The sequence below is a fragment of the Sciurus carolinensis genome, chromosome 4 (assembly GCF_902686445.1).
Source record: "Sciurus carolinensis chromosome 4, mSciCar1.2, whole genome shotgun sequence".
NCBI lineage: Eukaryota > Metazoa > Chordata > Mammalia > Rodentia > Sciuridae > Sciurus > Sciurus carolinensis.
In genome coordinates, this window is record NC_062216.1 from 9,541,691 (window position 1) to 9,556,753 (window position 15,063).

General features: G+C 37.9%; 1 protein-coding gene across 3 annotated transcripts in view; it reads left to right on the forward strand.

Moving 5' to 3' along the window:
• Positions 1 to 15,063, forward strand: part of Ints9 (integrator complex subunit 9) — a 105,561-nt gene that overhangs the window by 27,112 nt on the left and 63,386 nt on the right. For all 3 annotated transcript variants that reach the window (XM_047550572.1, XM_047550574.1, XM_047550573.1), the window contains exon 2: positions 4,233 to 4,360. In XM_047550572.1, the coding sequence (XP_047406528.1) occupies positions 4,233 to 4,360 (128 nt within the window). The remainder of the gene's footprint in view (positions 1 to 4,232; positions 4,361 to 15,063) is intronic.

The window sequence follows — 15,063 nt, forward strand, 5'->3', positions numbered from 1 at the left end:
ACTGATGATATCATTTAAAACTCATTTATTAACACTACCACCTATTTGTTTTTAAAAAAGTGACTTTATAGCTGTGTTATCATCTGCCAGCAAATTGTTGGCATTAACTCAGCGTAAAGGTTATAGGTTTATGTTAGAGATTTAAAGGCAGTTTTGGCAGTTAAAAATTGTAGTATCTTTCAACTTTTTTGAATGGAAAGAAAAGCCCAACAGAAGATTACTGCTTATGATGGACTGCCCAACAATACAATAATTTAATCTCCTTTGGAACTTTGCTTTGCCATACCTTAGTCATCTACCTAAGTCTATTTAGAGCTGAACTATAAACTCAACTACATTCTTATCAACTTAAAGTAAGGCCTTTTATAGCATACCATCTCTGTAAAACAAGCCCAAATCAGCTCTCTGGCCATTCTTTTCTCTCTGTGTAGCATGGTATGCATGCTGTGTTGGTCCAGTGCACTGACTCTAGAACTCACTGTTCTGGGGGTCACATCCTGGTGTGGCTTCCTACTGCTTTGGGACCTTGTGCAAGTTTCATAATCTCTTTTCTTCATTAGTTTTCATTTATAAAATTGGAAGATACCGCCTACCTCATGGTATTCATTGGAGGATTAAAGGAATTGAAGTGTGAATTTCTTACAGGGTGTCTGACACCTAATAAACACCGTATGATAATAATGGAATATTATTATAAGTATTTTAAACAATACTAGGGGAAAGAACATGTATCATGTTAAAGTTTGTGGTTCTTTTTGCAAAAGACAGACTATTTCCCAAAACCAGTGATAATGGCTGATAATTTCGTTTTATTTTTTTAACAGTGGTAAAAGACATAAGACCTCGTGTATTCAAAGTATCAGCCAGAAAGACTATACCTAGTCTTAGGGGAAACACAAATATCTAAGACACTAGTGAATGCCACCATGGAGTTTAAATTCCTTCTACCAAACTTAAGTGACCTCTTCTTCCCTTTAATGATACAGTAGCTGCACAACTAAAATGAGCACATACTATGTGTTAGATGTTGGTTGTATCCATTCATTTAGTCCTCACAACAACTCTATGAGGATAAAATCTGCTACTTCATTTCACAGATGAGAAAACTGAGTCTTGTGAAATCACACTTTGTGACATCTTTTCTAGATGAGAGCTACTAGGTAGGATTAGAGCCCAGACACGCAGTCTTACTCCAGACCCCCTGCTACATATAATTTCAACAAAATGCATCTCAAAACTAAACCTATTTATCAAATTGTTGACTTTCCTTAGGGCTATTTAATTATCTCTAGTTAGCTATTACTAAGGTTGTATTTGCATTGGTGAGATTCTAGACGGTTTGACTTATAATGTATGAACATTGCAACAGATCTGCTATGTAACCAACAGTTGTAAATAGGAACAACCTTTTTTGGGAAGCTTTTTGGCAGCAGATTTCAAGAGGCATTAAATGCTTTATATTTTCTGACCTAGTTAATGCCATTTCTGGGAATCCTCTAAAGAAACAGTCCAGCATGGAAAAAGCCACAGCACTAAAGTGATCACCACAGCTGTGTTATAGTCGGGCAACCAGAGGCAACCCTGGGTGCTCAGCAGTGAGGAAATGACTGCCTCACATCCTCGGTGCTTACTTAGCCAGTAATGTAAAGGTAATGCAGCGAATCGCATGATGACTTCTTTTTGCATCTTCCACTTACAACCCTCACTAGATAATAAGTTGCTGAGGGATCAGAGGCAGCATACTGGAGGCTTACAGAGACTGCTTTTGGAGGCAGCCAGTCTCTGGGTACTTTTTTTTTTGTAATGATCTGCTCTTTTTGTTTTTTCCCATATTTTTAATTGGAGTAGTATAGTTCTACATAATGGTGGGATTGTTGTTACATATTCATGCATGACACAATGTAGTAACAATATAATTTGGCCAATATCATTGCCTTTTTCCTCCTCTCCTCTCCTCCCTCCCCCAGCTCCCTTTCTTCTATTCTGCTGATCTTCCTTCAGTTTTCATGAGATCCTCACCCTGGAGATACCTTTTTTACTGGTACCTTGAACCTTGACTTTCCCTGTGTCTCAGTGTACTCAGGTGACCTACAGTGCGGTTTGGGAGGCAACAGTGGGATCTTGGGAGTCAGGGGATCTCACTGTCGTTAACTCTTCTCAGACAAATCGCTCAAACTGTATGAAGCAGTTTTCTCATCCATACAAATAGGCTGATGAGGTTGGGGTATTGCACTTTTAGTAGATGCTCTGAAAATGTTTCTTCCTTTTGGTTGTAGACTATAGAAAGAATCCTTCCCCTTTGTCCTTAGACAACAGTAACGAATGTGAGGTCTTTCAGCTAATTTCTTTGGCTGAAATCTTTTGAGCAACACCTTTTACATATTTATCATCTATCTCCTGGTATACTTTCTTATCCAAAATTTAGAATAAAGAGTGAAGATAAAAAATGTTTATTCTGTATGGCTGGCTAAAATTTCACTTATCTTTTGTTTTCTGAGTACAAAAGTATAATAAATGCTCATTGCTGAATGTTTGGAAGATAGAGAAAACTGAGACAAAAAAAATTGCACCATAATCTTATCACCCAGAAACAACTATTATATGCATTTGGTTTTATTTCCTTCCAAGTTTTTCTGAATACTTTTTTTTTTTTTTACTTTTGAAAGGAGAGCTATAGGAAAAATATCATTAGAACATTTGCTATGTTTGGAGCAAGTCTTACATGATGCTTTGTCTTCATTTTGAGGTAGTTTTTATCTGTGACAGATACTAATTTGCTAGGAATAAAGACTTCAGGTAACAGTGGGGAATCAGGTGTAGGTGAGGTAGGGATATCTCTGACTTAATTAGTAGGAAAGGTTTTTTTCTATAGTTCTGATACCTATCAAAGAAGGAACTTGTGTAAAGTTTAAGTACCCAAAAAATGCATCCTGGACTTTTGCAAGACAGCTACAGTTTTAAATAATTTGTCGTTTTCATCATAAATACCTTTGTAGCTTTTTACAGTAAGTCAGGAATTTTGGTTTGATAAAATATAACCATTATACATAAACTTGGAATAAAGAAGTTTGCAAAACACCCACAATTTCTTGGCTGTTGGCCTCCTCATTTTTAGAACATGCAGTTTAAAAGAAATCATCAATTCCTATAATGTCCTCTGGGGAAAAGGAGAAAATCCCATGAACAGACAGAACCCAAACAGCAAATATTTGAAAGACTTGGCCTAAGCGATGAATGGCTGTGCAGGGCTGGGCTTTGATGTAGGATTACTCTGATTTGTCCTTGTGCTTAAATCAGAAGGAAACTATGGACAAGTCAAGGGATTAGGAACATTGATTGCTCCATTTGCTGGCTTTGCTGTTCAAGGGAGGCTTCTACAGAATGACTTTACAAGTGGGGGGAGAAGTCTTTGCCCCTTTTTTCATTTGTTTCTTTCAGAGCACAGTAAAATTATTAAAGGTGACAGGGTATCTCCCATCTAACAAAACTTCAGTGCAATATGACTGTCCTCCCCACTACATTGAGGAGGACATGGGGAAAATTTCAGGTCAGTGTATTCATCTTGCCTCAGCGCTCCCCTTTTATACACCCTTGTGGATTATACCTCTTGACATTTGAGCTCTACTCTCCCAGATCAGAGACTCCTGATTAGCTGGGGTGAGTAGCCCACTTCTACTTAGTGTGTGCACATCGGGCCAAACATTTTGAACCATTTCTTCTGACAACACTGAGCCATAAACTTTTACTGATCCTTAACAGCCAATCTTTCCAACTTTGACCTTTTTGGGAAGTCACTTGACTTAGTTAACAGCAGAGGAAAAAACAAACCTAAAATACAAATTGGAGGATTCAGCTTAGAGTTTCTTTGACTTCCACATTGTTAGGCAGTACTTAGGTGCAGCTGGGAAATGTCATGTAAAAGCTGAACAGGTAGCCATGGACTTAAAACCTCCAACTTGAACAAATGTGGCCCCTCTCAAACTGCTTCCCTGAGATAAAACTTGTTATCTTAACAAAAAATCTGAGCTATGACCCAAGATTTTTCATTGTTTTGGACTGTGAGGAGAAGTGGTGCCCAAGCAGTGAAAGGAAGGTTGCATAGAGTTAACTGAATTTGCATGCTATTCTTAGTAGAAAAAAATGGCCAGTTTGCTTAGTTCGCCTTACTTCTTAGACTTTCTCTGTAATTGAATATTGATAAAAGTGATGTAATTTTTTTTTTTTTTTTTCAGTATTGCTTGTCGGGTCACCCAACCTTACCATGCAATGTGCTGAAATTCAAATCAACCACCATTATGTTGGACTGTGGACTGGATATGACTTCCACCCTCAATTTCCTTCCTTTGCCACTTGTTCAAAGGTATGTGCTGTTATATCCTGAGACAAAATTAGATTTAGTTAGCTAGAAAATGGTTCCTGTTAGTGTGAAAATTACCAGTACCTGTGTACTGTCCCATAAGTTTGCTTTATCTCCTTAAAAAATATTCTTTATCAAAATAATTTCCTTTGGCTGTGTTGGTAGAAAGTGTCCTATTGATTTATTGATTGACTTCTTTATTATAACTTCTTCTGGGCTTCTGTAAAATGTTCCTGCACTGCTCAGTGCAACTGAGGTCATGTATATTTCATTTCACTTGCTAATTCCTATAAGAGGTAATAAATGGCCAACTGATGAGCCCAAGAATTGAATTTTAGGATCATTTAACTGCCTTTGCAGGGACTTGACATTACATTGTGACATTTCTTTTCAATAGGTATGTATGTATTATTTTCATGTTAGTCAACTTGAGATCTCATACAACTGTATACATAGCCCAAGTTCATGTCTTAAATCAGATAGATTGCCTTGGGCCCACAATCATCACTGTTTATACTTAATTAAGATTTCATTTTAGGAAATTGGTTTCCCAGCTTGCTACTACTTAGAAGTGGTAGTTTATAACAAAAGTGGCTAACTTTTAGAATCAGGTATACTCACAGGAGCAGAAAAATTATACCACATAGAAGAGATGGGAAAGCTATTTGAAGCAGATTTAAGAGCTTAAAAGCATAGCTAGCTGAGTAAATCATCTAATTTATCTCCGTCATTCCTGAAGACTTCACTGAATATAATAATTATTTATAGTGATAACCTCTAAACTATCTAGAAAAATTATAATCAACCACTGATTTTTTTCCTGAGATAAGGATGGTTTGGGATAAGGTCAGAGATAATTTCAGTTTACATTTTATGCCAAACTGATGGGATTCCATTATAATTACACCCAGCACTTAGAAATACATTGACATCCATAGAGATTATCCATAGTGGGGAGTAGGAGCAATGGAATATTTACATGATAAGTTATTTCTTATAAAATGCCTTCATGGTAATGTTTCCCCACAGAGTGAATTGTTCCTTCATGCAGTGTTTAATAAGAATCTGCTCTGTTTTGGACCATGGATTCTGACATGAGCAAGACTGATTTCTTGTCGTCATAGAACATGTAATCCACAGGGGAGAAAGACATTGCAGTTGAAGACTCAACTATACTTGGGATAAGGAAACAACTGCACACTTAAAATAATTACTTTTTAAAATAAAATACAAGATACTTTGGGATTTCCAAAGAGGACCCTACTTACTTTGTGAAGCCTGGGTGAGCCAAACCACAGTTGGTCAGACAGTTCCAGTTGCGTGTCTCCCTTTCCTCTTCATTCTCATCTTCACCTAATTGTTCTATTCTCAGAGCCCTGGCTCCACTTCATCCTCTCTTCTATTTCCAGACTCAGAGGGAAGTTACACTAGTGGGATGGTTGAGAGTTCATATAGCTCCTTACAAAGAGTGTCTCGATCAGGCCAGAGCTCGTGGAGACACGCTTTCTTAAAATAGTATCCCCCCTTTCTCTCCCTCCTGCTTTACCTTCATAGCACTTCTCATTATGTTACATACACAATTTTTTTAATTGTCTTCTCCACCAGATATGTTTCTTAAGGGCTGGGATATTGTTTATTCTATGCTGTTTTCCTAGAGCCTAAAATAGTTCTTGGCATATATTCACTGCTCAATAAAGATTTGTTATATGAATGAATTGCTTTATCATCTTTTGGATCCCACCCTATGTCATCTCCTTAGTCTTTTCACCATGATAGTTAATTGTATTATTAAATTATCATTAAATTATTATTCTATTTCCTTTATCTCAGATCTTTACATCTTAATTCACTCTTTTCCATTTAATAAAAGTCAGTCACTTTTAAGTTAAAATTTAAAAATTTTTTAACCTTTTCAACTCCACTTTCCTCTTCATAACATTTCTAACTACTGTACAGCTTTACTCTGCCCACACTCCTCCAGCAGAACAGCTTTCATTAAGATGACAAATGACTCAGCCACTCATCAGCACCAGCCGCTGACAGCACTTCCCTCGTTCTCTTCTTACTTCTCTTTTTTTTTCTTTTCTATATATTTTGGAGACTCATCTTCCTCTAACAACAAACTCTCCCAGACCTGGTTTTCCCCCAAGTTTCCTACCATAGTTTCCTATCTTAGTGATTGGCATCCTGATTAAAGAAACTAGAGAACTAGTAGTTAACTTAGATATACCCCTCTTCATAACTCTCCTTATTCGTTCATTCTTTCATTAAGCTGTATCATTGTTGTCTTCTGTACAGTTCCAGAATTTAATCACTTCTCTGCAATGTTCCCACAGTCCTTACCATCTTTTATAGGTACTACTAAAGCCTCCTACCCAGTTTCTTCAAGTCTTATGCTGCCCCCAGAAGCCAGTTATCTTTTTTTTCTTTTTAATTTATTTTTATTGTAAACAAATGAGATACATCTTGTTTCTCTGTTTGTACATGAAGTAGAGGCATACCATTTCTGTAATCATATATTTACATAAGAAAATAGTTTTGACTCATTCTGTTATTTTTTTCCTTCCCCCCACCCCTTCCACCCCTCTTTTCCCTCTGTGCAGTCCCTCCTTCCCCCATTCTTGCCCCCCTCCCACCCCCCATAATGTGTCATCATCCACTTATCAGGGAGATCATTTGTCCTTTGGTTTTTTGAGATTGGCTTATCTCACTTAGCATGATATTCTCCAATTTCATCCATTTACCTGCAAATGCCATAATTTTATTATTCTTTATAGCTGAGTAATATTCCATTGTATATATATACATACCACATTTCTTTATCCATTCATCAATTGAGGGGCATCTAGGATGGTCCCACAATCTGGCTATTGTGAATTGAGCAGCTATGAACATTGATGTGACTGTATCTCTATAGTATGCTGATTTTAAGTCCTTTGGGTATAGGCAGAGGAGTGGGATAGCTGGGTCAAATGGTGGTTCCATTCCAAGTTTTCTAAGGAATCTCCACACTGCTTTCCAGAGTGGCTACACTAATTTGCAGCCCCACCAGCAATGTATGAGTGTACCTTTTTCCCCACATCCTCACCAACACCTATTGTTGCTTGTATTCTTGATAATCGCCATTCTAATTGGGGTGAGATGGAATCTTAGGGTAGTTTTGATTTCCATTTCTCTTATTACTAGAGATGTTGAACATTTTCTCATGTATCTATTGATTGCTTGTAGATCTGCTGTGAAGAGTGTGTTCATTTCCTTAGCCCATTTGTTGATTGGGTTATTTGTATTCTTGGTGTAGAGTTTTTTGAGTTCTTTATATATTCTGGAAATTAGTGCTCTATCTGAACTATGAGTGGCGAAGATATTCTCCCACTCTGTAGGCTCTCTCTTCACATTGCTGATAGTTTTCCTTTGCTGAGAGAAAGCTTTTTAGTTTGAATCTATCCCAGTTATTGATTCTTGCTTTTATTTCTTGTGCTATGGGAGTCCTGTTGAGGAAGTCTGGTCCTAAGCCAACATGTTGAAGATCTGGACCTACTTTTTCTTCTATAGTGAAGGGTCTCTGGTCTGATTCCAAGGTCCTTGATCCATTTTGAGTTGAGTTTTGTGCAGGGTAAGAGATAGGGGTTTAGTTTCATTCTGTTGCATATGGATTTCCAGTTTTCCCAGCACCATTTGTTGAAGAAGCTATCTTTTCTCCATTGCATATTTTTGGCACCTTTGTCTAGTATGAGAAAATTGTATTTATTTGGGTGTGTGTCTGTGTCCTCTATTCTGTACCATTGATCTACCTGTCTATTTTGGTACCAATACCATGCCGTTTTTGTTACTGTTGCTTTGTAGTATAGTTGAAGTTCTGGTATTGTGATACCCCCTGCTTCACTCTAATCCTGCTAAGGATTGCTTTAGCTATTCTGGGTTTCTTCTTCTTCCAGATGAATTTCATGATTGCTTGCTCTATTTCTGTGAAGTACATCATTGGGATTTTAATTGGAATTGCATTGAATCTGTATAGCACTTTTGGTAGTATGACCATTTTGACAATATTAATTCTGCCTATCCAAGCACATGGGAGATCTTTCCATCTTCTAAGGTTTTCTTTAATTTCTTTCTTTAGTGTTCTGTAGTTCTCCTTGTAGAGGTCTTTCACCTCTTTTGTGAGATTGATTCACAAGTATTTTATTTTTTTTGAGGCTATTGTGAATAGGGTAGTTTTCCTAACTTCTCTTTCTGAGGATTCATCACTTATGAATAAAAATGCATTGGATTTATGAGCATTGATTTTATATCCTGCTACTTTACTGAATTCACTTATGAGTTCTTAAAGTTTTCTGGTGGAATTTCCCAGTTCCTCTAAATGTATAATCATGTCATCAGCAAATAGTGACAGCTTAAGTTCCTCATTTCCAATTTGTATCCCTTTAATTTCTTTAGTCTGTCTAATTGCTCTGGCTAGAGTTTCGAGGACAGTGTTGAATAGAAGTGGTGAAAGAGGACATCCCTTCTTGTTTCCGTTTTTCTCCATTAAGAATGATGTTGGCCATGGGCTTAGCATAGATGGCCTTTACAATGTTAAGGAATGTTCCCACTATCCCTATTTTTTCTAGTGTTTTGAGCATGAAGGGGTGCTGTATTTTATCAAATGCTTTTTCTGCATCTATCGAAATAATCATGTGATTCTTGACTTTAAGTCTATTGATATGGTGAATGACATTTATTGATTTTCTGATGTTGAACCAACCTTGCATCCCTGGGATGAAACCCACTTGATCACGGTGCACTATCTTTTTAATATATTTGTGTATGCGATTTGCTAAAATTTTGTTGAGAATTTTTGCATCAATGTTCATTAAGGATATTAGTCTGAAATTTTCTTTCTTCCATGTGTCTCTGTCTGGTTTAGGTATCAGGGTGATATTGGCCTCATAGAATGAGTTTGGGAGTGTTCCCTCCTCTTCTATTTCATGGAATACTTTGAGAAGTATTAGAATGAGCTCTTCTGTAAAGGTTTTGTAGAACTCGGCTGACATCCCATCTGGTCCCAGACTTTTCTTTGTTAGTAGGCATTTGATGACTTCTTCTATTTCATTACTTGAAATTGATCTATTTATATTGCGTATGTCCTTCTGGTTCAGTTTAGATAATTCATATGTCTCTAGAAACCTGTTGATGTCTTCAAGATTTTCTATTTTGTTGGAGTAGAGATTTTCAAAATAACTTTTAATTATGTTTTGTATTTCACTTGTGTCTGTCGTGATATTTCCTTGTTCATTCCAAATTTTGGTAATTTGAGTTTTCTTTCTCCTTCTCTTTGTTAGTGTGGCTAAGGGTTTATCAATTTTGTTTATTTTTTCAAAGAACCAACTATTTATTTTGTCAATTTTTTCAATTGTTTCTTTTGTTTCAATTTTGTTGATTTCAGTTCTGATTTTAACTATTTCCTGTCTTCTTCTACTTTTGGTGTTGCTCTGTTCTTTTTTTCCTAGGGCTCTGAGCTGTAGTGTTAGGTTGTTTATTTGTTGATTTTTTTCTTCTTTTATTGAATGCGCTCCATGAAATAAATTTTCCTCTAAGTACTGCTTTCATAATGTCCCAGAGATTTTGATATGATGTATCTTTGTTCTCGTTTACCTCTAAGAATTTTTTTATTTCCCTCCTGATGTCTTCTGTTATCCATTCATCATATAATAGCGTATTACTTAACCTCCAGGTGTTGGAGTAGTTTCTGTTTTTTACTCTGTCATTTATTTCTAATTTCAATCCATTATGATCTGATAGAATACAAAGTGGTATCTCTGTCTTCTTGTATTTGCTAACATTAGCTTTGTGGCATAGAATATGGTCTATTTTAGAGAAGGATCCATGCGCTGCTGAGAAGAAAGTGTATTCACTCTTTATTGGATGGTATATTCTATATATATCCGTTAAGTCTAAATTATTGATTGTGTTATTGAGATCTATGGTTTCTTTGTTCAATTTTTGTTTGGAAGATCTCTCCAGTGGTGAGAGAGGTGTGTTAAAATCACCTAGTATTATTGTGTTGTGGTCTATTTGATTTCTGGAATTGAGAAGGATTTGTTTGACGTACATGGATGAACCACCGTTTGGGGGCATAGATATTTATGATTGTTATGTGTTGCTGATTTATGCCTCCCTTAAGCAGTATGAAATGTCCTTCTTTATCCCTTCTGACTAACTTTGGCTTGAAGTCCACATTATCTGATATGAGGATGGATACTCTGGCTTTTTTGTTGAGTTCTTGTGCCTTGTATGTTTTTTCCCATCCTTTCACCTTTAGTCTGTGGGTATCTCTTTCTATGAGGTGAGTCTCTTGCAGGCAGCATATTGTTGGGTCTTTCTTTTTAATCCAATCTGCCAGTCTGTGTTTTTTGATGAGTTCAGGCCATTAACATTCAGGGTTATTATTGAGATATGATTTGTATTCCCAATCATTTGACTCATTTTGTTTTTTGACACAACTTCGTTTCTCCTTTATTTGGCTATTCCTTTAGGGTAGTTCCTCCCTTTGCTGATTTACATCATTGTATTTCATCTCTTCCTCATGGAATATTTTGCTGAGAATATTCTGTAGTGACAGCTTTCTTTTTGTAAATTCTTTTAGCTTTTGTTTATCATGGAAAGATTTTATTTCATCGTCAAATCTGAAGGTAAGTTTTGCTGGGTATAAGATTCTTGGTTGGCATCCATTTTCTCTCAGGACTTTGTAAATGTTTTTCCAGGCCCTTCTAGCTTTTAGGGTCTGGGTTGAAAAAGCTGCTGATATCCATATTGATTTCCCCCTGAACGTAATTTGATTCTTTTCTCTCACCGCCTTTAAAATTCTGTCTTTATTTTGTATGTTAGGTATTTTCATTATAATGTACCTTGGTGTGGGTCTATTATAATTTTGTATATTTGGAGTCCTATAAGCCTCTTGTACTTGAGTTTCCATTTCATTCTTCAGATGTTGGAAATTTTCTGATATTTCATTGAATAGATTATTCATTCCTTTGGTTTGTTTCTCTAAGCCTTCCTCAATCCCAATAATTCTTAAATTTGGCTTTTTCATGATACCCTGTAATTCTTGTAGATTCTGTTCATGATTTCTTACCATCTTCTCTGTTTGGTCAACTTTGTTTTCAAGATTAAATATTTTGTCTTCAATGTCTGAGGTTCTGTCTTCCAGGTGTTCTATCCTCTTGGTTATGCTTTCTATGGAGTTTTTAATTTGGTGTATTGTTTCCTTCATTTCAAGGATTTTTGTCTGGTTTTTTTTCAGTATCTGTAACTCTTTATTGAAATGATCTTTTGCTTCCCACATTTGCTCTTTTAACTGTTGAGTGGTACGATCATTCAAAGCCTGCATTTGCTCTTTCATCTCATTGTTTGCTTCTCTGATCATTTTAATTATGTACATTCTGAACTCCCTTTCTGACATTTCTTCTGCCATGCTGTCATTGGATTCTGTTGATTTAGCATCTAGGTTTGTTTGGGACATTTTCTTCCCTTGTCTTCTCATATTGGTCTGGTGTCCACCCCTCTAGTAGTGAAACTCTATTGACTTATAGTGTCCCTGTAGATTTCCAATAACTTGCCTCCTAGCTTTCAGTAGCCTGAAGTCTTGGAGGAACTTGATAATGCAGTGGTACACAAGGAAGCTGCCCCTCTAGGGGTAGTGGCCTTCAGGTGGGGTATATTTCCTGCTGGTGGGAAGAAGCACCTCTACTTGTTGACCGATGGTCAGTCAAAAAGGGGACTAAACTGCAGGCTGGAGCATGGCTGGTCTGGGCCCGTGTCTCTGGCTCTACAACCCTGGTGGGAAAGCCACGCCCAGCGGGGAAGACTCACCAGGTGGGGATGTCTCACTGGGCAGCTCTCCTCTGAGAAGTTCCCTTTGGTCCAGAACTACCACCTGGGCTGGGAAGCCCTCCTCTGCGATGTTCCCAGGGGTCTGGACCTACCTCCTGGGCCAGGGAGCCTTGCCCTGTGTTTGAGACTCTTGATGGGCAGCCCTCCTCTGCGACATTCCCTGGGTCCCAGAACTACCACCTCATCTGGGGGCCTGGCCCTGCGAAGGACTCTCTCTCTGAGCGGCCCTCCTCTACGATGTTCCTTGGGAATGTACTGCCCAGACCTGGGACCCTCGCTCTGCGCCAAAGCCTCTTGCTGTGCAGTTCTCCTCTACAATGCTCCAGGTTGTCTGGATTCACGGCTCCAACGGGGGAGTCTCACTGGGCAACTCTACTCCACAAAGTTCACTGCATTCCGGGACTACTGACCTGTCCAGGGAGCCTCACCCTTTGGGAGAGACTCACCTGCTGCTCTGAGTTAGTCCCGAGTCTCTCAGTACCTCTTCTTCTTGAATCCCGAGACCTATCAAAGGGCCTCCAGTCTCCTGTAGGTGTCTCAGGAAGGGAGCCGCCCTTCCGATGATGATGGCCACGCCCTCAGGAATAATTCAAAATGCCTGCACCAGCCTCCAAAGCAGCTGGGGAGCCCCAGCGAGGGTGTGCTGAGTCAGCACAGAGGCAAGTGCAGTGTCCCTCAGCAGTAGGGGGGCAGGCAGGCGGGCTCAGTGATGGCATCCGACCTCGATGTGGGGGTCAGGCAGGCCAACTAGCTCTGTGATGGCCTCCAACCTCAGCTTGGGGGACAGGCAGGCTGGCTCACCAGTAATCTTTAGATACAACTTTCTATTTGGAAAACTGCAGGAATAACACTTATAGCTCCTGATACCCTCACCAATTTTGACACTTTAACACATGTGTGTAATCATTTTCTCTTTATATGTATGTATAGTGTTTTTTCTGACCCATTTGAGAATAATATGCCAACATAATGCTCCTCAACCTTCAAATACTTGATCACATATTTCCTAAGAGCAAGGACATTCTCTTAACTGTAGTACAGTAATCAAAATCAGGAAATTTACCTTGATACTAAACTAATATCTAATCTATATACCTTATTCATTTTTCACTAGTTTCACCAATTCGTATTTTATCATAAAGCCCTTGATAGCAAAAAAAAAAAAAAGAAGATGAATTTTTAATCCAGGATACCATCCAGACCACACATTGTATTTAGCCGTCATGGTCTTAGTCTCCTTTAATCTGGAAGAGTTTTGTGTGTCTGTTTTTGAATGACCTTTACATTTTTAAGAGTGAAATAACTTATTCTATTTGACATCTCTTAATTTGGTCGTATCTTATGTTTCCTAATGATTAGGTTGGGTTTATTATTTTTGGTGTAGGTATACCACATCAGTGATGGACTTTTTTTATCAAAAGGCACCCAATTTCATTTTCTGCAGAATGATCCTTTAGAAATGCATGTCTTTCACATGTTTAAAACCTCTCAGTGGTTTTCTTTGCTCTCAGGATAGACACCAAACTCATCTTGGTGTATTACATTTATACTGGCCCCTGAAATATCTTTTCTTTCTATTCTACCTTTTCCTCTTTGTTTTCATTCAGTTTCAAAGAAATCTTATATCTGGCCTCGGAGCTGCCACAAATGATATTCCTCAGCCTGGAAGGATCTTTTCTTCTACTCTCACCCTACCTTCCCTCTGCCTGCTTTTAGCAGGAGCTCTTCTCTAGATCATCTAAGATGATAGTTCATGTGTTAGAGAGACATTCAGATGGCATTCTAGTTGGGATGGGGGGACTCCATCCAGTTTCAGGGACTCTCCCTGAAATTTCATTTGAATAACATTTTACGTAAGATATCTCTACCAAAGACTAGGGGAAATGATAGGAGGAAATTGCTGAACCCGGTAACTGTCTTCTTTCTCTGTGCCCTCCATACCCTGCCCCTTGACCAAGTTTTCCCTTGACTCTGCTGCTCTCCAGATCTCTACTCAGTCATCATCCCAGGGAAGTCTTTTGATGCTGCTAGATTGGTTCCTTCTTAGGCAACTATTGTGATACTTGGTACTGTGATATGCGTCATCATTTTAAATAGCTTGTTCTCTGTTTATTCATGTGATCAGTTGACTTTCTGTCTTGCCTATTTCTCAGGAGGACAGATATGTTTTGTTCACATTTATATCACCAGCATCTAGCTAAGTACTTGGCACAAAGTAGATTCCTGAGTGAGTAAAACGAACACCTTGGTCTCCTACAACACTAACCAAATGATGAGGTTCTTCCCTTTTCTTTTCTGGAAAGACCTCTATCTTCACCTCCTATTCCCTGCTCTGCCACAAACCATCAAAAATGCTTCTGTGTGACACCCGTGGCACCTTCTGCTTACCCCAGTCGTGGCTGCTTTCTCATCTTACTCTTCACATAATGGCCGTGTACTCTTCACCTGTGCTAGACTGCAAACTCCTAGAACAGAGATTTTTGTCTTTACTGTCATCCCAGCGCTTTGGTTAGAGTAATAAGTTAGTGTAAATATTTTTGAATGAAAATAGTCATGCCTCTTTCATTATCATTTTCTGATCATAAATGTAATGTAATGGACTAGGAAACTGCAAAAATTAGAAGTACAGAGAAAAAAAAATGTATATCATGTTCACACTACCTTTCAGCATTTTTCTAAGCAAATAGGTAACTTTACAGTGCCTTAGATTACTTGTTTGTTTCTTTGTGGGAATAATTTACCTATTTTGCAAAATAAATAATCACTAGAAAAATAAATCTTATATGCAAGTTTTGACTAAAAAAAATGAATGGTGTTATTTTTCTTTAAGAAGTTGT